This window comes from Agrilus planipennis, unplaced genomic scaffold (genome assembly GCF_000699045.2).
Source record: "Agrilus planipennis isolate EAB-ADULT unplaced genomic scaffold, Apla_2.0 scaffold5, whole genome shotgun sequence".
Classification (NCBI taxonomy): Eukaryota; Metazoa; Arthropoda; class Insecta; order Coleoptera; family Buprestidae; genus Agrilus; species Agrilus planipennis.
In genome coordinates, this window is record NW_020442468.1 from 3,573,903 (window position 1) to 3,598,007 (window position 24,105).

The 24,105-nt window shown below is 33.4% G+C and overlaps 2 protein-coding genes across 11 annotated transcripts; one reads left to right on the forward strand and one right to left on the reverse strand.

Moving 5' to 3' along the window:
* Positions 1 to 21: 21 nt before the first annotated feature.
* On the reverse strand, positions 22 to 23,759 carry LOC108736301 (probable G-protein coupled receptor CG31760). Of its 6 annotated transcripts, none has more exons than XM_018468670.1 (15): positions 21,716 to 22,181; positions 14,284 to 14,388; positions 11,242 to 11,431; positions 5,467 to 5,668; positions 3,272 to 3,436; positions 2,928 to 3,066; positions 2,738 to 2,858; positions 2,542 to 2,674; positions 2,332 to 2,485; positions 1,988 to 2,097; positions 1,697 to 1,911; positions 1,500 to 1,638; positions 1,335 to 1,440; positions 1,107 to 1,250; positions 22 to 1,044 (listed from the first exon to the last, which is right to left on the reverse strand). In XM_018468670.1, the coding sequence occupies exons 2-15, from the start codon at positions 14,368 to 14,370 to the stop codon at positions 850 to 852; spliced, it is 2,100 nt and encodes a 699-aa protein (XP_018324172.1). In that variant the 5' UTR covers positions 14,371 to 14,388; positions 21,716 to 22,181; the 3' UTR covers positions 22 to 849. The 6 variants fall into 6 exon arrangements, with proteins under 6 accessions (XP_018324172.1, XP_018324198.1, XP_025837045.1 ...); XM_018468696.1 differs by having other exon boundaries at positions 22 to 1,032; positions 21,716 to 22,176; XM_025981260.1 differs by lacking the exon at positions 21,716 to 22,181 and adding an exon at positions 17,560 to 17,709.
* On the forward strand, positions 6,489 to 10,034 carry LOC108736329. 5 transcript variants are annotated; one of them, XM_018468724.2, is made up of 4 exons: positions 6,489 to 6,796; positions 7,684 to 8,059; positions 8,305 to 8,542; positions 8,995 to 10,034. In XM_018468724.2, exons 2-4 carry the CDS (start codon positions 7,696 to 7,698, stop codon positions 9,548 to 9,550), a joined length of 1,158 nt encoding a protein of 385 aa, XP_018324226.1. In that variant the 5' UTR covers positions 6,489 to 6,796; positions 7,684 to 7,695; the 3' UTR covers positions 9,551 to 10,034. The 5 variants fall into 5 exon arrangements, with proteins under 5 accessions (XP_018324226.1, XP_018324243.1, XP_018324235.1 ...); XM_018468741.2 differs by having other exon boundaries at positions 6,489 to 6,708; XM_018468733.2 differs by lacking the exon at positions 6,489 to 6,796 and adding an exon at positions 7,042 to 7,148.
* Positions 23,760 to 24,105: the final 346 nt, after the last annotated feature.

The following is a 24,105-nucleotide window of genomic DNA, read 5'->3' on the forward strand; positions in this document are numbered from 1 at the left end:
TTTCTTTTTAACACAGTGAAGTATACAGGGTGTAATAGTATCGACAGTGCCGTCTGTAGGGGGGGGTTAGGGGGGCTACAGCCTCGGGCGTGATAGATAAGGGTGGTCTCGTTTCATAAGACTCATTTTTTAATTCAAAAAACCTGAAATAGTAGTGAAAGTGAAACATTATATAATTAAAAAAATTGTGTTTATGTTTGCATAATTATTATTGTCCAACAGCCCTTTTAAAAAATACCAGCTTATTTTTAGAAAAATGGCAATTTATTCTAAACATTTTTTTCTTAAAAGAACTTGAAGGGGAAGCCTCTTGTCAAATTTAAATCCAGCACTGAGTATCGAGTATGCTGTTCACTAATTACATTGGAGACACCCTGTAGTTATAAATTCCCGAACTGTAAGGTTTGTTCCCCTTACATCACCCACAATCATGTTACAGTTGTCTGATCTAAGCTGCAGTGTTGATGAAGAGCTAATCCTAGATCGTTCAAAATAAGGAAAGGAAAGGGAGGGATGTAGGGAGGGCTAGTCATTTGATCTGTTTAATTTTTTTTTGTCAAATTATACACCCTTGTAGTAGTTTTTGCATCGATAATGATAAAATTTCAACCTGTATATCATCGTAATTACTGCAATATTGAGATCCACTTTATTTTTATTCTTGTTTCGCTTAATTTCATACCAGAATAGTAAAGTACGTATTTTCTTATCACTTTAAATCACAACCATTATTAATAAATGTTGTCGTCAGACTACAACAACAGGCTTCATTTTGTTAATAATACTACCTTTTCGACCAACTAATACGTTGCTTTTTAAGTCTTCTGGAGCACTACTAATTTGTTGAGGTCACAGTTCGTCGGGCGGTTTCCCCAATAGACAACCGGGTCTAGACAGAGGACTCTGGATGGCAGCTGCGGGATTGGCGCTACTGAAATAACCCCCCAATTTCGGTTTTATATGTCTATTATTTACCTCCATATGGACGATTTTCATGAATTCTATTTGCGCTGCTAGCTTTTGAATTTCTTCCTGTAACGGGCACTTTGGGTGATTTTCAAATTTTCGACTTAAAGTTACCGTTATAAATTTATTATATGTATTACCTTCAGCTCTTCGTTTTCTTGATAGAGATCCGGTGCATCTTCTGGAACCAGTCCAATACCGTTCAGGGAGAAGGAGGCACTGACTCCACGCGATCTGGCCCTATTGTCCCACTGATCACCTTGACCTCTTAAAACCCTCATTACCTTAACAATACACAATATACACATAAAAATATTGAGATCTTATCGAAATTTTCATTTTCTCAATTGCAAATTCCAGACATTTACCTTTGGACCAAAAACGAGTGCAATGGTTACTGAAGTCGATAACTGGGTTCTAATAAATCCTAACAAATATTTTATATCAGGACCGGCTCTCGGAAAAATAAATAAACTAAAAGCATAAGAAGTACACCCGTTATCATTGTCTTATTTCAATATTTCTTCACTTACTGGAATGCTATCATTATAATATTGACCGCTGCAATATTATATATTGCGTAACTAATTAGTCTAGCTTCGTTATAAAGGGATTCTGCGTTCCGAACGTTGTAACAAACTCTGACACCCCAAGCCAAGAAAAAAACTTCCCCTGAAAGGGCCCAAAACAAGTTACAACGAAAAATTAGATTATTCTACAGGAACCGTACCAATTGCAAGACTGTGATCCCACCAATTGTAGGTGCACTGTTTGAAACGCAAACCGTCGCTATCGGTGATATCTTCAGCTGTTGGGGTGCCCGATAAGGTCCACGTGCTTAGATAGATGAGCATTATCAGTAATATCGGCATCATCCACTGGAGAAGCTGCTTATCAGTTAGTTTCACTTTGTGAGCTGATTTCACGCGATAAGTTAAGGAAACTCTAGAAAAAGTGACATTTTTTCATCACAAACGATTGAATATTGTACCGAAAATATTCGGTAGAAAAAGAACTTCACCTCCAAGTCTTCATGAGCAATGCCGTGTACGTTATACAAAAGCCCAAATGCCTCGTCCATTTTGTTGCAATACAAGAATACATATCGAGAACGGGAAATATTGCGGCCATCTATAAACACCAGAGTACAATACGTTTTAGAACACTCTCTACTACAATTGGCGTTAAGTAATAAAATTTACGACTACAGCAAACAATGGATATTAAAATAGAGTTAACACGTATGTATTTGAAGCTACTATTATTGAAGTTATACTTGTGCAACGCTAAGAGTAAAATTTGCGCGATTTAATTCACATAAACCCATCACATTTTTAAACAAAACAGCATTTATTATGTACCAACCTCCGAATACATAATCGCGCATCCGATCAAAGTAATTGCTAGGAATATCGGACTTGCCACTTTAAATACTTTTAATTTCTTATGTTTGTACATGTAAACGATGAGTCCGATCGTGTAGAAGACGCAGAAAATGCTGAAACTCAACAGAGCAATCCTGAAAACGCCCGATAATTAATTCTTTTCTAAAATCCTAGATAGATAGGCGATCACCTGAAAGACCAGTGGTAGGTGGCCAAGCACGGCGAAAAATCGGTGCAGTGGTAGCACCCCGGAGCACATTTTCTACACACAAACATTTCGTCGTAAGTGTTGCTAATGTTTGATATTTTCTCTTGCCAAGCCACTGCAACAAAATCGAATTTATTAAACGAAGTTAGTATAATTAATGTTTTAAATGAAATTGTACTTTCAACCAGAGTTCCGTTGAATATACCATCGTAATGGGGTGAGTAGTATCCCTCTCTACATTTACAAGTATAACTCCCCCGGTTCCATCCCTTAAACGGGAGTTGCTGGTTGTAGATGCACTAAAAAAGTCGTTTATCAGGAAACAACTTTCTCCAAAAAGATTTACGGCATATTTCTTTCTTTTTTACCTTTGTAGTAGCGTTTTCGCATTTGTGGCTGTCATAGAAGAATGATATCTCCAACGATCCGGAATTCTCCTCCTGTTTTTCACATTGGTTTATCTCCAAAACGGATAAATCGATATCTAAGCTAAGAAAGCCCTTAAGCCTGAAAGAGAGTAAACGCTGTAAATTTTACAAGATAAAAATGTCGTCTATCAGAACGGAAACTTCTTCAAAAAAAATTTTGTCGTCAATGCCAAACGTTATTGCATCACTTTAGATATAATCTAGTCATTTAACACGAATTCTTGTAAACACCAATGCAGAATTGCTTAGATGAAAAGTTAACGTTCGGAACTGTTTCTACTTACTCGACTCTGCCTAAGGGTGGAATTGGAATACTGTACGATAACAACCATTTTCTCGATGGGCAGGAATAATAAGGGTACGTCCACCATCCTTTGAAGGACATATTTGCAGGACTCTCCATAAATTTTGGGGACCTTAGAGCAGGACTTGAGTCAGGATCTTCGTACCTATTCCACAAGATTTTTTTCTATCACATCTGAACAACGAACCCGAGAAATATAGAGAGATCGAATTAAATTTTCAAGGATGATCTTTGAAAAAGATTATTTCAGGATTTTGTAAACCTGTCAAGGTTTTTTATTAAAAAGGAGATCTTGTTAGATTTCTCCAAATCCTTCTACCTTACGGAAATGTTACTGCTGATTTTTAAATTGATTTCGATTTAGATAAAATTAAACGAACTGTTAACGGATCTACCCTAGTTTGCTTAAATACCGAACATATTTAAAACGTATTATGTAAGGATAAAATGTGCCCACTTTTAAACACATTAGGGCTGAAAGCATGCATTAGGGTTCATAAAATTTTCATCTGAATGGATGGAATTACATACTGATGAAAGAAAATTGTGCCGTTAAAATTCGTGAAATAACAGGATGGAAGGAAGGAAGGACACAAAAAGTTCGAAATGTAATAAAAACTTTATCACAACCGAGTTTCTTAACAGGGAAATTTGAACCGTTAGAAAGCAATGTTGTATATTCACTTGTTTGTAGTCGTATTACGTAGTAATATCATAACTGTCTTGACATATTTTTCTTGCTAGAGTTTTATACATACAGGAGCTTCTTTTTAGCAATACTTTTCTTGTATCACAAATTCTTATCCCTTAATACATCAACACTTTTATATTATGCTTACTTCTGTCAACAGAACTGATTAAAATTGAATTACATATCTTAAGAATCATTGATAGTACTTCATTTTTGTAAATCAACATTTCTTTAGCTCACTCTCTATCGTAGTTACCGTTCAAGCGATCTTGCATATATTTTCTTAATTTTCTCTTAATTTCCATTTGCTGTGAATTTTACGATTAGCTTAAGAGGGCACGACGAGCGTAATTAGCAAAATTAATTTCTGCAGAAGGGTCGTCCAAATCCTAATTGAATTTTGTATTCTCTAACTGTTTTTTTTAAGGATTATTTGAATTACTTACCTACCTAAGTAGAAAATATTTTTGTAATTTCAATTTGATTAGTAACAAAGTTTGATCAATGTCGAGCACAATAACAACAGATTTGCTTTCATGTCATTAAAGAAAATTTCCATTGTTTCTGTTTGTAAGGTTTTTTGTCGCTTTCGAAAGCCCAGGAATTTGATTAATGGATTTACAACCTTTATTTTCGTTAATTAACAAAAACAAGTAGGTACTTACCTTACTTTCTTCTACAAAACAAGACAAACAGAAGAAGACCTGTTTAATTTTGATTTATTTTATCAACCGTCTTTGTAATGGTTGTTTATTCAGAAATACCGAACATTAGTTTCTTGCTGTCGTAAATAAATAATAAACCCCTCCAAGTGTTTATTGATTCGAATTCTCTTCGCCTTCTATGAATTGTTGAAACTCAAGTTTAATATACGTATCACCTATATCAATTTTATGCTGAGTTATAAAAAAAGTCGTAAATATTCAATTGCTTCACATATTGCACAGTTATTGATATTCTCTCTCAGAATGCTACAATAAGAAAAAAATAATAAGTCTTTGTTTTCTACCTTTAATGTAAAGTTTTTCAAAGAGGTAAAGACGTTTTTATGTAGGTAAGTTACTTCTTCCTGTCGACACAATTCTTCCCTTGGGAAAATTCTTCTTTCCTTTCTGTTGCACACCTAGACGCAATATTTTCCTCGGCAAGACAAGGAAATTGAATCAAAATGGAGTGTAAGGCCTAAAATGAACTGTTTCGTTCTTTTGGAGACGGTTTTAGTAATACCTAAATTTTCATTTGTATTTTTATTTTTGACTTCCATAGCGATCCCCGTTCTCCTGTTCCTTCTAATGCCTCCTCATTTCTAACCTGCTTTCTTTTCCGTAGCCTCCACCATCCGCAGAGCTGTGCTCCGTACTTTTAACAATGTTTTTAGAATTTCTTAATTAACTGATCACATCAATCAATACTTTAGTTCGATTAAGCATCCAAAGGGTGATCGTGATAACAAGAGTTGACGATCCTCAAACAATTTTGCTTACCAGGGATATTCCGGTTGAAGACGTCTCCTCAGCTCTGGACACATATCGGTGACCCTCCTGGGTCCTCCCACTTCCATCCCTTGACTTTCCCACCAGTCGCAGCTCTCCAAACGTCCTGAAGTGCTATTTATGAGAAGGACCCTTACCGCCATTATCGTTCTATCCGAGCTCAACAGATCTTTTGCTACGGTGCTTTGAATACCTGTAAAACGGAAATAGGACACTCGACAATTTTCTTACTTACGAAGCCTGTTCCGCGTCCTGTTTTACAAACAAATTCAACAATTCAATGCATAACTCTAATGAAAAGGAACTAAAGTATTGGGGAGTTCCTAAAAAAATGTGTAAAGCCTGCCAATAATACGACTGCTTAAGAAATGTATCTATATGTTGGACAACCTAGACGCTCTATTCACGATAGGTTTAAAGAGCATTCTTATTGAAAATGTTATTTTGTTGTTTAAAAATAATGAAAAAATTAAATGTTCAGTATTATATATATCGATATGCATATTTTGATGATGACATCAGCAATCAGTTATTCACAGTGGCGCCACAGAAAGTTGAGTAAATAAAAAAAATGTTTTCCTCAACGAAAATAATCAGCTTCTATATTCGTGTAATTCTTTCTTAATGAGCAGATAAGAATTGATAAGAAGACCATAACAGAGATACCGGTAATTCTGTAAGACGAGAAACGCTGACGATCCTCCTGGGTGATCTTTCAAAAATTTTTACAAAATTTATTTTGGGTAAATTGATGTTTTTTTGTGGTGCAATCGTTGTGAACGATTCTAGATATGCAAGGTTTAACGAGTGCAGAAATATATTTGAAAAATTTTTACAAAATTTATTTTGTTTTTGAATTGGGGCTCCAGACCAACAGGCTACAACATTTTTAAAGTGAAACTTCTTTACGCACTGTAGGGTAAGTTCGTTTCATGCGAGTTGCTATGTAACAAAATCATGCAACGGATGTCCCCCTTCTACTCGGCCACGTNTGTTTTTTTTACTTTAATCTATTAACCAACAGAAAGCAGAATTCTTTTGAACATTTTGTTGTTGTTCTATAAATAAAAAGTCGTAATTGTGTGACACTCGGCAGTAGTTAATTTAATTTTGATTAGATTCGAATCATTTGTTATCATTTATTTAAAGAGCGGTTAGCACTCACAACAAAGCGAGTGCTTCACCATTGTTTGCTGACACATTCGTCCAATGTAGAGCCCTCAAAAGTGGCAGGTAGTGTTTATTATATAAATTATGTGGATCTAAATTGTTAAGTACTCTACAAAAGGAATTACAGTTGTTTTTTCAATTTCTAATAAGGGTAAGTGCGCTAACTTGTAGTATTTTTGATTACTGTAAAGTTAACGTTACATGAAAGGCATTCAAGGTACTGAAAAACTCATCTTTAAGCACATATAAACATTTGAAAATGTTACAAACTAAATTTGTAACTTTGTATAATAAATTGTCAGAAAGTATTGATATCCAATATACATTCAATGTGTAATAATTATGTTATCGCGGAGGTAATAACAATTCAGATAATAAATTCGTTATAAAAAAGATAATTTCAGTATTGATTTGGGAAAAAATGAAATAATTGTTCCAATTGGTTATCCAATCCTAAAGTGACAATTAATTATGTTGGCAGTTTGGGGTTTTGGTTTTAAGTCGTGAGTTTTTTAATTTTACAGTTGTTGATAATATTTATTAAAATAAGTACCAAGTTTCTGTTCTCCTACATGAGCAATTCCTTATTTGATAAAAGTTAGTCAAAAGAATGACACAATTATTTAATATAATATTATTTGTTCTAATAATAATAAATTGCTGATTTTAAGAAGTCCACCGTTTGCCTTGTCCTATCCCTTGACATTAAGTCATTAATTTGTTGTTTAGGACTTTTCCACAATCTTATCTTTATTAAGACAATTTTATTGCCTAGATTAACGAACGATTTCACGACCGAATTGTTTTATTGTTAATAAAACGATCGTTTAGAATCCTTTAGAAATTTTTCATTGTTTCGCACTCTCGGTAAAGATTTTGTTAACGTACGGATTTAGTTGACTTCAAAATACTAAGTTCACGTCGAGTAAGTGTCCAAATATTTTGTTGGTCAGCTATAAAATTATTTATAAATAAAATAATTTAAACAGCGGAAAAGTTGCAAGTTGTGTTAGCTTTTCGCTAAAATTTATTTAACAGTTTGACAGCCTGATGATGCCTAAGGTTCCAGAACCGATTTTGGAGTTCCTGAAATGTGAAGTGTGTTCATGCTGGTTATCCTGCGGTCCCGTACTGGTCCTGCCGTCTTTCAAAAGCATTTGCGGTCGTTGTAGTAACAACGCCAATATCCTGCAATTGGGTCCTCAAAGTAAATTAAGGCATGTCACCTACGAGCTACTGGCTAGTTTTTACAAATTCCCTTGCATCTACTGGAGCAAGCACTGTCCAGGTTATCTCGACTGGGACGATTCGACAAAACACGAAGATAACTGCCTTTACGGCACCACCGTTATAAAATACTGCGCCAAACCCCAACTCATGTTCAAACAGGAAAGAAAATTGAATTTGGCAGAGGGTGAGTGTTGTTATGCCCTTAATAAACTTTGAGAGAGCTTATAATGATAACTCTTGGGAAGATTCCACTTTATTTTTCGACTTCTATATAGTAACATCTTAACTATCTCCACTGGAAATGCTTTCTAAATTTTAGTTCTGTAACGTGTATCTTGGTGTAATATTTGAACTAAGACAATATTTTATGTCTAATTTTATTCTTTGAATTAGAATACGAGTGACTGATTGTTATTTGGCTTTTTTTAGACATAACGTTGTATGACATTCCCGACAATCTTCTGGAACAGTTGAAGTGCTATTTATGTGAAGGATATTTGTCTTGCAACCCCATAGTTATCACGGGGGATGGAAAAAATATCTGCCATAGATGTGTGACAACCCATGGGGTTCCAGAAGGGAGAGTTTGGCGTCATACAGCCTTTGAGATTCTTTTGGAAACGTTCATCTTTCCGTGCATCTACAAATTTAGGGGATGCACCATCAGGTAATCAATTAATTAACTAAGTGTCCACATAAGATGGTGTCTATCGATGCTTCATTGAAGTTCATAACTTAATAAAAATGATGCTAATGACCAGATTATACCGCGATTGACAATTGCTTCTTTACACTGGGGCTTCTTCAGAAGTATTTTCAAAACCAATTCGGAAGTAGTGTTTACAATGGTTGTAGCTGCATGTAAAGGTGATTTATAATGACATAGACCACAGTCTTCATGTCTGAGAAAATGAATATGTTCTCATTCTTATTATTTTATGTCTGTAATGCTTTTTCCATTCTGAGTTGTCTGACTCCTTAAATGTAGAAAGCAATTTCTTCTAGTTTACCATATCTTAATACTATTATTGTATACTTCCGAAGAAGCCATAATGTGAGTAGCGAAACAGTTGTTAAGTACAATAAAATCCACCTAGTTAATTTTGGTTCTCTGTTTAGGTATAGATTTGGTGAACAAATGTGGACCCATGAAATCGAGTGTTCCTACGGTAGGATCTTCAAGAAAGCAAAAAACGTAAATGCCAATGGCAAAGAGAGGGGTGTAATTGAAACTCATACCGGGCATATTTACGCCACCCTCACCCCCAATAAACCGCTGTTTGCTCCACCAGACGAGGTAGGAAAACAAGGACCATTTCTAAGCGAATTTCAGAGACACCGGGAAAGTTTGGTCAAAAAATGGGGTAACAATGGGACAGACAGGAACGGAAACGTGGTCGAAATAATGGAAAATAAGCAAGACGAGACCGATACTGACAGCAGGATTTACGGTCAGCAAAATGGAGCAAGGAATATGGTCAGATACGATAGTGTAGAATTTGGGAACACAATAAGGAACAATCTAATAGACGAATTGAAAACCAAACAGAAACAAAGAAGTGACGACATCATAAGTATTTCTAGTTCAGCAAGACTGAGTGACTATTCATACCACAGCGGGTTCAGTGGGAATCGTCCAAGTAAACCGAAAAAATTTGAATATTCCGTCTATTAACTATCTAGAATTCTATCTACCTAACCTAACAAAATGTCAGTATTACTAATGTTATCTACTATTTAAAAATTCGCTAGTGCAACTGTTGTGAAAGTACGTAAATAAATCCAAATTAAACACACAAACACTTGGCAATAATGGCAACCTGTGTCTAAACAATTGTTTCATCGATAAATTAGTTACCATCATCAATAGATGTACATTGTATGGATTTTACGTATTTGGATTACTATTAATGTTATTTATTAAAGTCTAAAAGCATCAAAGTAATATTCTATTAGTTATAAATAACATAAAGTAGTTGGAATATTCCAAATTAATTAGAAATCAAAGTAGGTTTCCGTTCACAAACAATTATTTCTATCTGAATTTATTTTGGAATTAGGCTTATTACTGAGCGCATGCTTAGTGTATGGACACGACTTTATTTTTAATGTTATAAGTATATATTTTACAAAAATACAATATAAATTCATTGAATGTCTAATATTCCTTTTATTATTAATAATATCAGTTTCTGTATCGTAGTCGTCTGTATAAGTGTACATTTCATTGGACTCCGATCTTGACCGAAGCTTTCGATAATAGTGAGCGAGGACATCATAAGCGGCACTTTGATTGGCGGCTGGTGTGGCAATTTCCCGAAGACAATCGAACGAGACAATGAGCATCTAATTAAGAAGCGTCATATGAGTAACGCGATTCTCGGGGTAAGGTGATGTTTTCGCTCGACAGGTGAATTTTGTGCCTTTTCTCCATTCTGGACCGGGAAATTGGGAATGGTACCGACTACGTGAGAGATAACTTCAGAAAAGGTAGGCTTTTCATTTATAATGTTGTTTCAATTTATTGTTGTGTAATATTTTAATGCTTTAAAAGTAACTTATTATACACTGCTATGGAAGGAGAGGGGCTTGTTGTTACTAAAAATAAACTTGTGGTTAATATCTTTGACAACTTTAATACCAACAATTATGTATTTATAATAATTGTATGAAATAGTAACAAACATCTACAGGTTTGTGTAAAGAATTGGTTTGTATTTCCAAATATATCGAAAAAGGATCGTCACATTTTCTAATTTATTGAGATATTGTACATTGTGGTTAAACTGAGAGTTTAATATGTATTTACAAATCCTTGGTAAAAAGTAGAGATGAAATTAGTTTCTGAAGGTACCATTCTATTAACTACAGGTACTTATAGGAGCATAATATGTAGATAGCGGCTAAGGATAATATATTAAGGACCCTTAATAATGGTTTTTTTTATCTCTAAAATCAGGAAAAATCGTACTTTCGGGCAGGGCTTGGGTGGCAATTGACACCCGGGAAAGAGGGAATGCTGTACTTTCTTCCCTTTCTCAGTGGAATGATTTAATGCGATTTCGTACCCCTTGGTTTTAAAAGAAGCAAAGAAGCAATTTATATTTTAGGGGTAAAACGTCGAAAGATTTCCATTTTTTATATGGAAGATGTTTAGATCTCAACAATGTCTTTTCAGGGTTCGTATAAAGCCAAAAAAAAAAAAGTTAGCAATTATTTTTAGTCATTAATTTTGGCTTTTGGTAGGAATTAATTAGGTACAATAGGTATTAAAAAAATAAAAACACAAAGAAAGGTATAATTTAGAGCATCAATATTAGATATGGTACCGAATTCCAATGTTTGGTACTCTCGGGAGATACTCACCGTTGTTGTGATGAGTTACTCCCAAGTCCTGTAGGAACATGGCTGACAAGTCTGCCTTTTGACGGGCGTGCTCGTACATTGACGGGTTCACTGGTATCGGGAGAGACTGATAATTTTGCGTGACGCATAGCGAACCCAAACTTTTCGTTGCCAAGTCGTAAATTATTTCTAAACTGGAGTCTACTATTTTCTGAAACAATCAAGATACACAAGTTATTATTAAATAATGTTTTATACAACGCCCTGTATTGTTTGTTTTATTTATTTTTAGACAAACATTACATGCATGGTTTTCTAAAATAAACAAATAATTTCTGCTTACTCGATTTGAATTTATGATAACTACAGCCATTGAAATTATTTATTAGAAAATTTTAAGTACCTTTGTGCCTTTGTTCTTCATTAAATAAACAATTTTTCTATTATTGCGTTTTTCCGTAATTGGATATTGCAACATTAATTCCTAACTTACTTTGTTAGAGATAATTATACATTTTGGATGTTACTGTATTTCGTGGTACTTTTTTTTATCTAAAAATCTAATTTAACATTTCATTTCCGAAAAGAAATAAGAAAAAGAAAAGGCATTAGGTTCTTCAGTTTCTATTTCAAAAGAATACCTATATTTTTTAGCGGAAAATACATACATTGTATTATTGGAATAGGTAATTATTTTCACTGGAATATAATTCAGTTGTCGTTTTAGTTTTGGTGCTTCGGTTATTTTTAAGGGGTATGTTCACTGTAAATTTTGTTGCGAAACACAACGGGGGGCGTCCTACAATACACGTGCTGTTTTTTGTTTCAAAATAAGAAACAACAAAATTAAGTTACTTAGTTTACCTTTACTAATATACCAAGTTTATAATTAAATGAAGAAAAATTAAGTTTTTGCTTTCTCTCAGTTTCTACCCACGCAGCGTAAAATACCTACTAGTATATGTAATTAAATGTGAAAATAAAGTTTTTCCATTAGATTGTCGACAAGTTTCCAACAACTACATCTACAATTAGCATAATATATTTCTTGCTTATCAGACTGTAATGTGTATAATACTGTACTATATTTAGATGGTCTATTATAGAGGTTTGTGTAAGGATTCATGCTTGAATAGCAATGAAAGTTGCAAAATTCTTGGATCCATTTTTGCATGATTAACACACTTTCATATAACATCAAAACGTTTCCGAATTTCCAAGTTATCCAATTTAGAGAACAAAACTGATTTCTTTTTGTTAAAGACTAGCATTTTCACTTCCTGAATATCGATAATCAGCTAGTTCTTCTAATTTATGATCGCCTATTTTTCTATTCGTTCTATAAATGGTTAAAGTTAGACATGGGATTAAAATTAAAGTCATTTTGCAATGGAAGTTGATAAGAAATAGAAGAGCTAGGTTGGTGGAACACCTTCCCAAACATGGACTATATACTAGAAGGGGATACAGGACAGAGGTAGACCTACATTAGATTACTGTTCGCATATACAGTAGAACCTTGATAACTTAAACCTCTATAACGTAATAACCTCTATAAATTCATAAAATTTTGTGTTCCCTTCCCCTTGAAGTCCAAAACTTCTATTACTTAAAATAAAAAAATTTGGGCATCGCACCTCAGTAACCAGTGAAAAGTGGTTTGAATCGAAAGAAAGTCTTCTATGTAAAAGAAGAAGAATTGCTGAATTTCCTAATTTAAAAAAATTCTTGTTTACATGGTTTAGACAGAGTAGAAATATGTAAAAACATTACTGTTAGTGGAACTATGTTAAAGTAAAAAGCTGAAGAGTTAAAGAGTTAAAACACTTAAACCCTTAGTAAGTAAAAACCTCAATAACTCAATTTTTTTTACGTTTCCCTTGGTCTTTACCGAGGTTCGACTGTAGTTAGAGAGACGCAGTTGCTCTAGTCTTCGAAAATTGTGAAGACTCAACATTAGACGAAGTGACTTTATGATGAGGATGATGTGGGTAGTAATTTTTGTTTCAAACACTTTCTTGTCAAGTTACTTTTCTTTTTGTGTCTTCATCACGAATAAGGACGTAACAGTGGGCAGGCGAGCTGTATGCCTCAGCAAGGATTATTTTATAATACAAAGACCTTCCGTTTTGTGGTTTCAATTGCAAAAAACTGTTAATGAGTTTCGAGTTAATGCAGTATCCAAAGTTAGGAGACTTTCCTTTAATTTAATTAGCATTCACGGTGGAATAGAACAGAATAGAATGAAGGCTAGTAATTAATGCTTTATTAAGTACATGCTCAACATCGAAACTATTGTATTCGCGATAAGAAAGAGAAAGGAAGTAAATCGCGTGTGGTATCCGTTTCATTGTTGTTCAGCTGTCTTTGAATGTAGCTGGAGGATTTGGGGTGAAACTTAATCATTTGATAACGGTGAAGAGCAGACTGTAGCAGTGTAATTCAAGAAATACAATTAAAACTCTTATCTTTAACATGACTCTTATAACTTTTGAAAGCGATTTCCTCTTCCTTTTCACTTTAAAGTTATATTTATTAACCATTACTGATATTTTTCCAGTAATTCGTTATTTGAATTGGAAACCTTATTAAATTTTATGGCGATGATATTGATGTTGATGATATTTTTTAAGTTACCTATATGTAATTAAAGGTGAAACGTTTTATAAAAACATCAGCAGAAAAGAAAATATCACTTCAAGGACCAGATAAGTTAAAATCATAAACTTTTTTCGTATGAATATGGAGACCCCAGGGTTCCTTTCCTTGGGAAAACTTTTTCTGAATTATGAAACTTGTTTATACTTACGGCTCATAAAAACATGGTAAAGTCTTTTTTCTTTTGGACAACGGTAGAGTGAAAAGAGCAAAAAAGAAACTATTTTTTTCAATAATAAATAGGAAACTTTAGGGATTTTTTTTTCGTATTTTACATCGTGAAGAAATAACCTCTAAATCAAAGGTTGTACAGCATGCTACAAATTCATACCCATAAACTTTTAATAATATTAATTTACATGAGTCATCATGAAGATAACTGTAATTTTAATTGTGGTAACTTACCTTGTTTAGTTGGGTTTGAAAACCAAAGCATGTTTTCATGTGTACCAAAAGAATCAACAGGATGTGGGTGTAGCACACCCTGTCCATTACATATTGTCATTCAATCTACAAAGAAAATTGGTTATAAATTATTCAAACATACGTTATCAAATTAACGTTTCTTATTGACTTTTTCCAATGAAAAAATTGTTCATGTACAAGAAACATAATGTTACTTGATTTGTAATTGTTTTAACGATTGATTTTTAAAATAAATCCCAAAGAAAAAGGTGTAGTAAATGTCTATTGACTATTCTGTAGTGTATAATCCAAGTCAGGATAACCATTGTAGTTTTAATAACTGTTTGAGATAAGCATAACAGATAATGGTCGAGACTCATCAAAATCCAAGATAAATCCGTTTGGAAAAACTTTACCTACATGATTTTATTTTTAAACGTTTTACTATAAGCGGTTTCATAAACGTATTGGCTGATGACTTGCACTAGAATATGCTGGTTTCTTATATAAACGACAAATAAAGGTTTCGTAATACATGTACGTACATACATCAGAGTAGCATAGAAGATAAATCTTTCGAAAGGCTGAGTTACAAAAGAAAAATGAATTTCCGTTGGAAGCGTGGTTTGTAGAGAAATGTAACAATAACGCTGTCGGTTATTATAGAAAGATGCAAGATTGAATTCTTGCTCACTGACGAAACTCTAATATTTTCTTGTTCTAGCGTAATAAATAAATACTAAACCGATATTTTTCCGAAGGGTTTTCGTTCATAGCCGCAATAACATATTTTGGCTGCTGTACTAGATAGGGAAATATATAAAGCGAATATAAAGATAGGAGACGAAAAATTAGAAGAAGTGGCTGATTTTCGGTATCTAGGAAGTCAGATGATACCGTAGATAGAAAAGGTTAGAAATGAGAAGGTATTATTGAAAGACATAGGCCTTTCTGGCATGAAGGGTCAGTTAAAGACATATTAGAAGCAGAAACAGGAACCAAGAGAAGTAGTAAAATTAGATTAGATTACTGTCCACAAATAGTTAAGGATGTGGGTTGTTCTAGTTTTAGGGAAATGCGAAGATTAGCTCAGAATAGGAAAAAGTGAAGGTGCGCGTCCAACCAGACTTTTGTCATTATAGCTAAACCGATGCTATAAACGGAACCACTATAAACGGCTTATACTGTACCTACAGCAGAAAATTAAGCAGGTATTTCAAATTTTCAAAAGTAATACTACATTTACTGCGTACCCAACTAAATTTAAAGATGGTGGTATACTTAATATTCCATATTAGGTATTGATATTGTAGGTAGGCGCATGGAAAATAATTTTCGTTATACTTAGGTCAAGCTCAAATGTGATTATTTCCAGTTTACGGAACCGTTAACTAGTAACGGGATCGTTTATAAAAGCGGACGTGTATTGTGTATTATCCTTCATAAGTACACACAGCACTGGTGAAGTGCCCTTTACACTCCATGTTTATCCATGTGTACCGCCAATCGCCAATAATAGTTGTCCTTTACGTATAGGTATATTTACTTGTGTGACGGTGCCCTTTTAAACGTTTTCTGTTCAATAAATTGCGAGTGAAACAATTTTGATAACGTTGTCTTTTAAATACCTACACCAGATGACGGAATCAATTTCATTCAAGTATTAGCGGTACATTATAATTTTAAAAAGGTACCTAGAATTAATGTAGAAGTTCTAAATTTTAATTAATTTTTGTTCATAGTGTTAATTTAATTATTACAGACTCTAAAGTATAATTAAAAAATCTTGGACATTTATGTGATAATTATCTTTCATATAATAATTGGTAGAATGCGAAATACGTAAATGTTGGAGATGTTGTTCGATCCTTCCTCTAAATAGTCGTCGGGTCTGTCCAATGTAACTAGCTAACATTTTAACCTGTTATATGCCATGCCCTTTAAAGTTCATTATATATTTTAGATGATACGTACTAGACTTTTGATATCTCAATTAAGAAAATCAAACAAATATGCCAATTTACTTTGCGCCTTGTTTCTTTATTAACTGACTTAAGTAAATTAAACATTAATTCTACGTCAGTCTACTATAAGATATGAAGACGATGTTTAATTATTGTTTTCGCTGTTTACATTGTTCATTTTCCCGTTGTGATCCAACTGTTGTCGCTTTTACGTTAGTATTATTCAAAAACATAGCGTCCTAGACAGCGTTATTACTCGTATAATAAATAATGAGAGAGCGCTTTACTTGATCCTGATCCTGGATGCGCGACGATTGTGTTTACGTATATGTAGAAGGGGATATGAACGTGAGTGACGTTGTTTGCTAATCCTGCGAGTGAAATTAATTTTAGTTGCGGACTAAATAGAAAAAATCATTTTGTACATCATATACTAGGTACACACATAAATTTGTTACATGTAAGATAAGGTATCGTACGGTGTAATCCTATAAGATGTGATTTAGAAAAAAGAAACGGTTAGCTATCAATCAGTGAAGATCATCATAATCATAGTCTAAAGATTGATTGAGCAAGCACTTCCGCCCTCCTATGCTGGGTCATTCTTCATATTCCTAAAACTAAAACTGTTTGGGAACAATAATCTAATCCATATCTACCTCTGGTCCTCTTTAATCCTGATCCTGCTTCTATTACGTATGTCTCTAATTAGCCCTATCATCATATCCCTCTTTTTCCTTATTGACTTTTATAAGCGTTCTCTGCACTCCTACTGTTTCTGATATCTCCTTATTTCTAACCGTTTCTATCCACTGAATGTTTAACATCTTCTTCTTCTTCCTCAGTGCCCATCGTCCACCTTTGGCACTAGTACAGTGTCGTGCTCCAAAACAATATACTTAACAACTAAACCGTTGTTTCAAACTGATAAAGAAAGTCATTTATCATTACAAAGTCTTCTATAAATGTTTTTGTATTAGGATTAGTCTTTTTGACAAGTAAAACCCATGCTAAAGCAACAATTAATTTATTGTTTTCGCGTATCTAACTGTTTTTTGATTACATTTTATCGGTGTAACAATCAACTTGATACGGTTTATAATTGGATAGCGCATATAAAATTAAAAATGCAAATTTAAACCGGTGTAATATTAAATTCTCTCGGCTTTCTAAATAGTCTGCTATCTGCATATACGGTAATTTGAAGGGATTGCGTGAATATTTTTTGTTGTGTTGTTAATTGTCTGCCGAAATTGTACCGTGGAACAGGGACGAGATAATGGCGCAATTTAAATTTTCGTAAACGCCATACCTGTTTGCCGCTCCAGGGAAATATCTTCATTCCATCCAAAATGATAATGCCCTTATTAAAACACCAAATTGTATTATACGGCTGTGGGCGTTATAGCAGGAGGGGCCCCAACACGTAGTAAAACCAAATGGTTTGCTCAAAACCACGATTAAACAAAACTATATATCTATTACGTTAGAAGCTTTTCGAAATTACACTTATTCTTTTCCAGAGTAAAATTATTTCAGAAAGAGAAACGTATCTCTGTGAGATCAAGCAAGATCGAAATCGCGACTCGTGTCTAGTGGTTTCGATTGACTACTGTTGATCAGTCTTGAGATTATAAACTGAAAGTTTACTAGTCCCAGAATTTTTAAAATCAAATAAATTTATATACTTCATTTACTTTTTCTAGCGATGTGTTCCTTCCAATGTCTTGGATGCATGCTGGCAAAATCTTAGATAGGGAGAAAAAAGCTCATTATACTCTCGACTCTTGTTCATTAAGCATAATTTTTCATACAGTACCTGCCAGAAGTTTTGTTCAATCATGAATAGTAGTGCGAGTCGAAAACAAGCGTTAAAGCCTTTAATATGTCTTCAAATATAAATAAACATCTCGTTGATATTTTCAGTAGTAAATGGTACCAATAACAGCACATTTGAGCAATGCAATTGTAGTGGATAAAATGGTCAATTTTTCCGTGCAGTACTGTACGGATTATACGCTCCTCACCGGTTAAGAGTTTGGCCGAGAGTTGTCTCCTTCCTTTTCTGGCCTAGTGCTGTTCTTTTCTACTTTGCGCCGGTCAAACTGAAGGTCACATCGCTACAGAAATTAAACGAAGTTTAGGTAGAGAGAGCGGAGATATTTTGAGCAGAACTTGACTATACAAAATAATTGTTGGCAAACGATATCCTTACTATGTTTACAAATACTTTACTGGAAGAAGTAGCTCTGTATGTACAACTCTTCTTCTCAACTTAATCAACTGTATGAGATTTTTTTGCCCTTCTTCCTGGGAACGTGATCGAGCTTATTCTGACTGCTTAAAACGAAGAAGAGAAGTAGCACAAAGATTAGGTAACTACCTTTTTGGGAAAGTTCTGACAAAAAAACCAAACGTAAAAATTCCTTACGAATATCGCGTTTGTCCAAAACGAGATCTTTTTTGTTTTTTTGTTTGATCGCGAGTGAAACATTTTATAAACGGAGACTGGAGCATTGCGCTAATGAGTACTGTGGTTGAGAGTCGACCATTTGGAACGAGTGAAGAATTAACAAAAACTCTAGACAAATTATTTCTGATGTGAACCCATGAACGCGTTCTTTCGTAATTATCTATTGCGTGAGCGAAATAAGGGAGATAGAAGTACTGAAGTAAGCAACGACTTGGCTAAATCTACAAAATATCCGGCTTCCGTTCAAATAAGGATTAGCATGCTTCGATTTACCTAAAATCATTATCTTTCCGGTCTTAATAATGAGAAACTGACTTTACTAAATATTTAAGCTTAAGCGGTGTTTAATGTTCTCGAAATCTTTCTGCCTTCTTGTTGGTTAATTGCGTTTCATTAAAGTTGAGACTTCTCAGTTGTCAACTTGTATCTAACAGCGATTCTATCACAGTTCTGTGACAATAAGCCTCACTACGCGGGGTAATTATACATCCCACACCGTTTTCTATTATTCTCTTGTTGAAGAAAAATCCTTTAAACTTTGTCTGGTTTCTTTCGGTTTTGAAACAGATCGCTTTAAGCAAATCCTTAATTTTTATTACGTGAAATAGGTAAATAACAAAACAATTGATTGAAAAACTGATATGGAATTACTCACTATTCGTAAATGAATAAACTAATAAGTTGTTCCTGTCTAATAATAGAGTTTCTTGTGAAAAAGCTTTTTAAAACATCATTACCAGAGTTTTGTAGACGTCGTGAATTGAGTCCGGGATGTAGATAGCTACACGTTTATTTAATGTCAAAGACAGAAAAATTCGCTGCTATAATAAATGGGCTCGTATATAAAAAGAAGCGATATGAACGTGCATGCCTATAAAGCCTCTGTTATACGTATATATATTTTTTCTTAGGTAAAAACAATATACCATTTATCATCATGAAAGGTGACTATATTATTTTCTACTTCGATATTTTTAACATGATGTGCGCCTTTCTTGTTACAAAATTTGGTATCTAATAGTTTTTATGTGTAGGTTCCTTATTTGGATAAATCGAAATAAATAATAGAAAGATTAACTTCCAGCTAGCAATTTTAGTTAAAACCGTTGTTCGTCCCAGGTCCTGGGCTCGTTTGAATATCCTTCGACAATTCAATATTCCCGTCCATTAAATGAAAGTCTTTTGTGAGCTTTTTCATGAATATTTTGATTAAATCGGAACCTGAATCGAATTGAATGAACTTTCGATCGGACATTGTAAGTCACTAGTCTCGCCTAAAACCCGATAAAGGTGCCTCTGTAAATAACCGCTACCACCAATGACCCCATGAATGTCACACCATTATTTTACGTCTCTTTGTTTTTACGGTGGCGGTTAAAGGGTAACTTTATCGATAACTAAAGGTACGTGGTGTAGAAACCAAAAAGAGCTGCATACAGAGACCAATTTAGTGATTTTCGCATTTTTTAATAATTTTTATTAACTATTACTTTTAATTGTAAGCTTGTTTAAATATCAGGATAATAGATCTTTGCGATACTATATTTCTATAGGTAATATTCACTCCATTTCGAAATCAAAAAATGTAATATTATAATGTTCTACATCTTCATATATTTACTGATGATGATTCTCTACCAGACACTTTCTTAACTACCAGGATAATAACTACTTAGGAGTCTTTATCCTTAACATTGATTCTATCTTGTGCTGATTTTCTATCGGAAGATTTGTCAAATCAAGATAATGGATCTTTAGGATTATATATACATAATATTGATTCTATTTTGTAAATGAAGTCTGATGCTGTAAGACATAGTTACTGACGACGATTTTCTACCGGAAACCTCGACAAATATCTGGATATTAGTATAGGTGGCATATTTAATGTTAATGTCATTTGAAATTTTGATTATTGTTGACAAGGAATGAGACTAAAACATTTTTGACTTTCCGTTTGCTATTCAACTTTTATTTACATAACTTTTCACTTTCTGGCTACTTCAGGACTAATGTGTTTGTTTTGAAATGCTAAAGCCTTTTTCTTGGTCACGCTAAATTCTTTATGAAGTAGAACACATTTATAGCTAAAATTAACCCGAGTTATTAAAAGTCAATTGAATTCGTTTTAGCGAGCATACTTTTATTGAGACGAAACTAAATTAACTTTGAACTTATCATTAGTCAAGGGGCACCGTACCGTTCATTAACTGCGTATCTAAATATTGTACGTTTATTCTGCTGTTCTAATGATGTTTCAAACATCTATTTATTGTTTATCCTTTCTCTTGAATTATAGAAATCTCAAAACATAAGGTTAACAAAAATTCTGTTAATATTTATATTAGAATTAGTAAAATATAAAATAAAATTCAATTAAGAGCTTCCATCTTTCTTCACCAGTTGAATTGGCGCTACCTTTGATTGCTAATTGAATGAAAACCTGTTGAATTTGGTAAGCCTTAAATAAGAAATTTTCATGATTTTCACATGTAAATTATCAATAGAACGTGCTGTAAGTACCTATAAGTCTAGCAACATTCCTAGTGATCCTTTTTAAGTTTGCAATACACAAAAGGATTTTGTATTAATATTGGTAGATGACTCGGACTCTTTTGATTATTTATTATTGTTTTTACAATAATTTTAAATATAATTCATCCTATAATCGCAGAGTGATTAATGTGGATTGTGTAAAATACTCCTTTTTATCACCATGTTATACCATACTTAACACACTATGCAAAACATAACTAAATTTGTTTAAATTTGTATAATTTGTTGCAAATTTCATCAAAATAAAGTATCTGTACTTTTGGTAACGCAATAAATTGTCATAACTAATATATTCATTGATATTCGAAAGGATTTGCAGCATTAGAATGAAAGTTAAACTTTATCTAGTAAAAATTTTAAAAACAATTATTTTGCTGTACAGTTTCCGAAAGGGAACTATACTGATCATGTTAAAATTAAAAAATTGTTAAATCCTTACCTATCTTTCGAAGAAAAAAAAAATGAATAATTGACAACAGGTAGGATGAGCTGCAATCACGTCCCTCTTAATGGTGTATTAAGTTGTTCGTGTGAAGAATGCGCGTCGGTGTATCGCGTTAGGGGCGCGTGTTGTAACGAAATACCAAGAGAAAAAAAATCACCCCTTGATTGAGTCTTCGATCAAACTGTGGTGCGAACAGTGACGTCCGTGCTCAACATTCCCCGTTGACGTCAACGTATCCCGGACGCGTATTAGTCGTGATTGCTTTCGAAACACTGAAGTTCCAGCGAAAGCTGTGCAACTGCTGGAAGCTTTGGAACAGCGCAGGCACCGCGACGTTGCTTTTTGGGCGTCCCGACGCTCACCTCCCCTCGAGCACTCGGGTCAATCAGTCGCGCTCTCTCTCGCTCTCCCTCTGTTTCTCACTCGATCTTTCTTAAGCGTGGCGATGAGAGCACAAAATTGATAATGAATGAAGAGTAGATGACGATAAATGTATTTTACACAGGTATCTTCATAAATTACTTATCGACGATGATTTTCTAACAGAAATTTTTTCAAATATCAGAATGATGGATCATTAAATTTCTGTGTCCATAATATTGATTCCATTTCGTAAATAAAAAGTAAAACATTTTATATATTTATAATTTATTAACTGACGATCGTCTTCTACAGAAACGTTTGTGATTTAAATAGTCTATAAAATTGCAACGTTGGTTTTCAATCCTTTTTATCATTATATAGTTTTTCAATTTCGTATACGTCATTTAAGGTCCGCTGCATGTTCCAGTTTCATAATTTTTAGCCCTTTTATATTCATTTTTTTGAGAACAAAACCACCTTCTGAAGCCAGGCAAAAACGAATCTCCCGTCGCCTACTTTCTCTCCTTTTCAACCGTCTCTCGGGGCAGATTTAAATTTGAAATTAGGTCTTACATCGCAGGAGTCCCTTTCGAAATTGTTAGCGTTTGACAAATAGGACTCGCATCACCTCGTAAAAGGGAAATTGAATATTTACAAGCCTGGCATTAAACGATAAAAGAAAACTGTTCAAAAGTTTCTCAGGTGATACTTATGTCAAAAGAAATATGAGCACTGTTAAAAATTAAAAGTAAACATAAGGGAAAAACAAAAAGTTAAATTGAAGCAGCGACGCGTTAAATGGAAAAAAATCAAGTATAAGTAATTTGTTATTTATTGAATAAATTATTAGAAAATGTTCAAAGCAATGTACCCAACGTTAAAGATCGGTGATGATCGAAGCAAGTCGAGCAATTTTCTAGATGTTCTTTCGAATGGGGTAACAGTAACACTTTTGGAAACCTGCCAAGTAAAACAAAAATAAATGATAGCTCCATGATAAATTGCAAATTTCACAAATAAATAATGCATCTGTTGTTGTTTCTATATATTTTGCAAAATCGTTTTCGGAATTATTGTAACGTACCTACATACCTAAATGAAAAGGGGCGGTATAGTTTAAACGATATTAACAATCTTTAAAATATTTAAAATTGTAATCGTAATTATAAAATTAAAGTAAAGTGTCTTTCTATTCCAATCTATTTTAAAAAACTGTTTCACCATGCGGAAAATAATCGCGATCATTCAACCAACATTAAACCAATTTTAATATGTTCCAAACTCGGTATTTTTTAAGCCAATAAAACATTAAGGAGAGCATTCATCCTTTTTTTTTGCGAAAAATAATTTAGTTTAGCAATTACATTTAATTATCGAGAAGCAATAAACTAATATATATGTTAGGCGAATTCGACAGCTAATTGATTAAATCCATAAATGGCCTAATAATCGTTTGAAACCAATTTAATTGGAAAAACAACTCTTTCTATTTTTAAACCAAATAGATACACACGGTGATCGAAAAAACACGCACTACTGCAGGAAATTGTGGTCATATTCTTCTACTTGCAGAAAGGAATAATCATTCCGATTCGTGTAACTGTGCAAAATGTTACAAATAGGTAACTAATTGAGTAGCAGAATATGTTATTATTGTAACTTACCTTTCAAACAAGAGTAAAAACGACAATTAATGAAAATAAACAATAAAACAAACGTTAATCATGTCAAGAATATATTATTGTTGTTGCTGTTTGTGATCATTATTCTTAATACATATACTGTACAATAATAACATTAAAAAATATCAACATCTTTCTTAAAAGTTAGAAATGCTTCAAACTTGTTAAAATTTCGAACAATCGAATTGTCGTTTCTTTGTTTCAGCTTAGCTGTTATTTAATATAACTATTTCTTTTTTTACTACATTAATAATTTCTTTTTCATTTATAGTAATAAGAATTAAAATATAATACAACCCGAATCAATCCGCGTTTGAACGATTTTTTTTTACAATATAT

Bases quoted from the DNA above. Each gene is read 5' to 3' on its own strand.
- LOC108736329 (XM_018468715.1), top strand. From the start codon at position 7,218: ATGAGCAATTCCTTATTTGATAAAA. The intron at 8,060-8,304 runs GTGAGTGTTGTT...GGCTTTTTTTAG, and splicing joins AAAATTGAATTTGGCAGAGG to ACATAACGTTGTATGACATT. The intron at 8,543-8,994 runs GTAATCAATTAA...TTCTCTGTTTAG, and splicing joins TTTAGGGGATGCACCATCAG to GTATAGATTTGGTGAACAAA.
- LOC108736301 (XM_018468670.1), bottom strand. From the start codon at position 14,370: ATGGACAGGGTGTGCTACACCCACATCCTGTTGATTCTTTTGGTACAC. The intron at 3,067-3,271 runs GTAAGTAGAAAC...ACTCTCTTTCAG, and splicing joins CCACCCTTAGGCAGAGTCGA to GCTTAAGGGCTTTCTTAGCT. The intron at 2,486-2,541 runs GTGATCGCCTAT...GGGCGTTTTCAG, and splicing joins ACCTACCACTGGTCTTTCAG to GATTGCTCTGTTGAGTTTCA.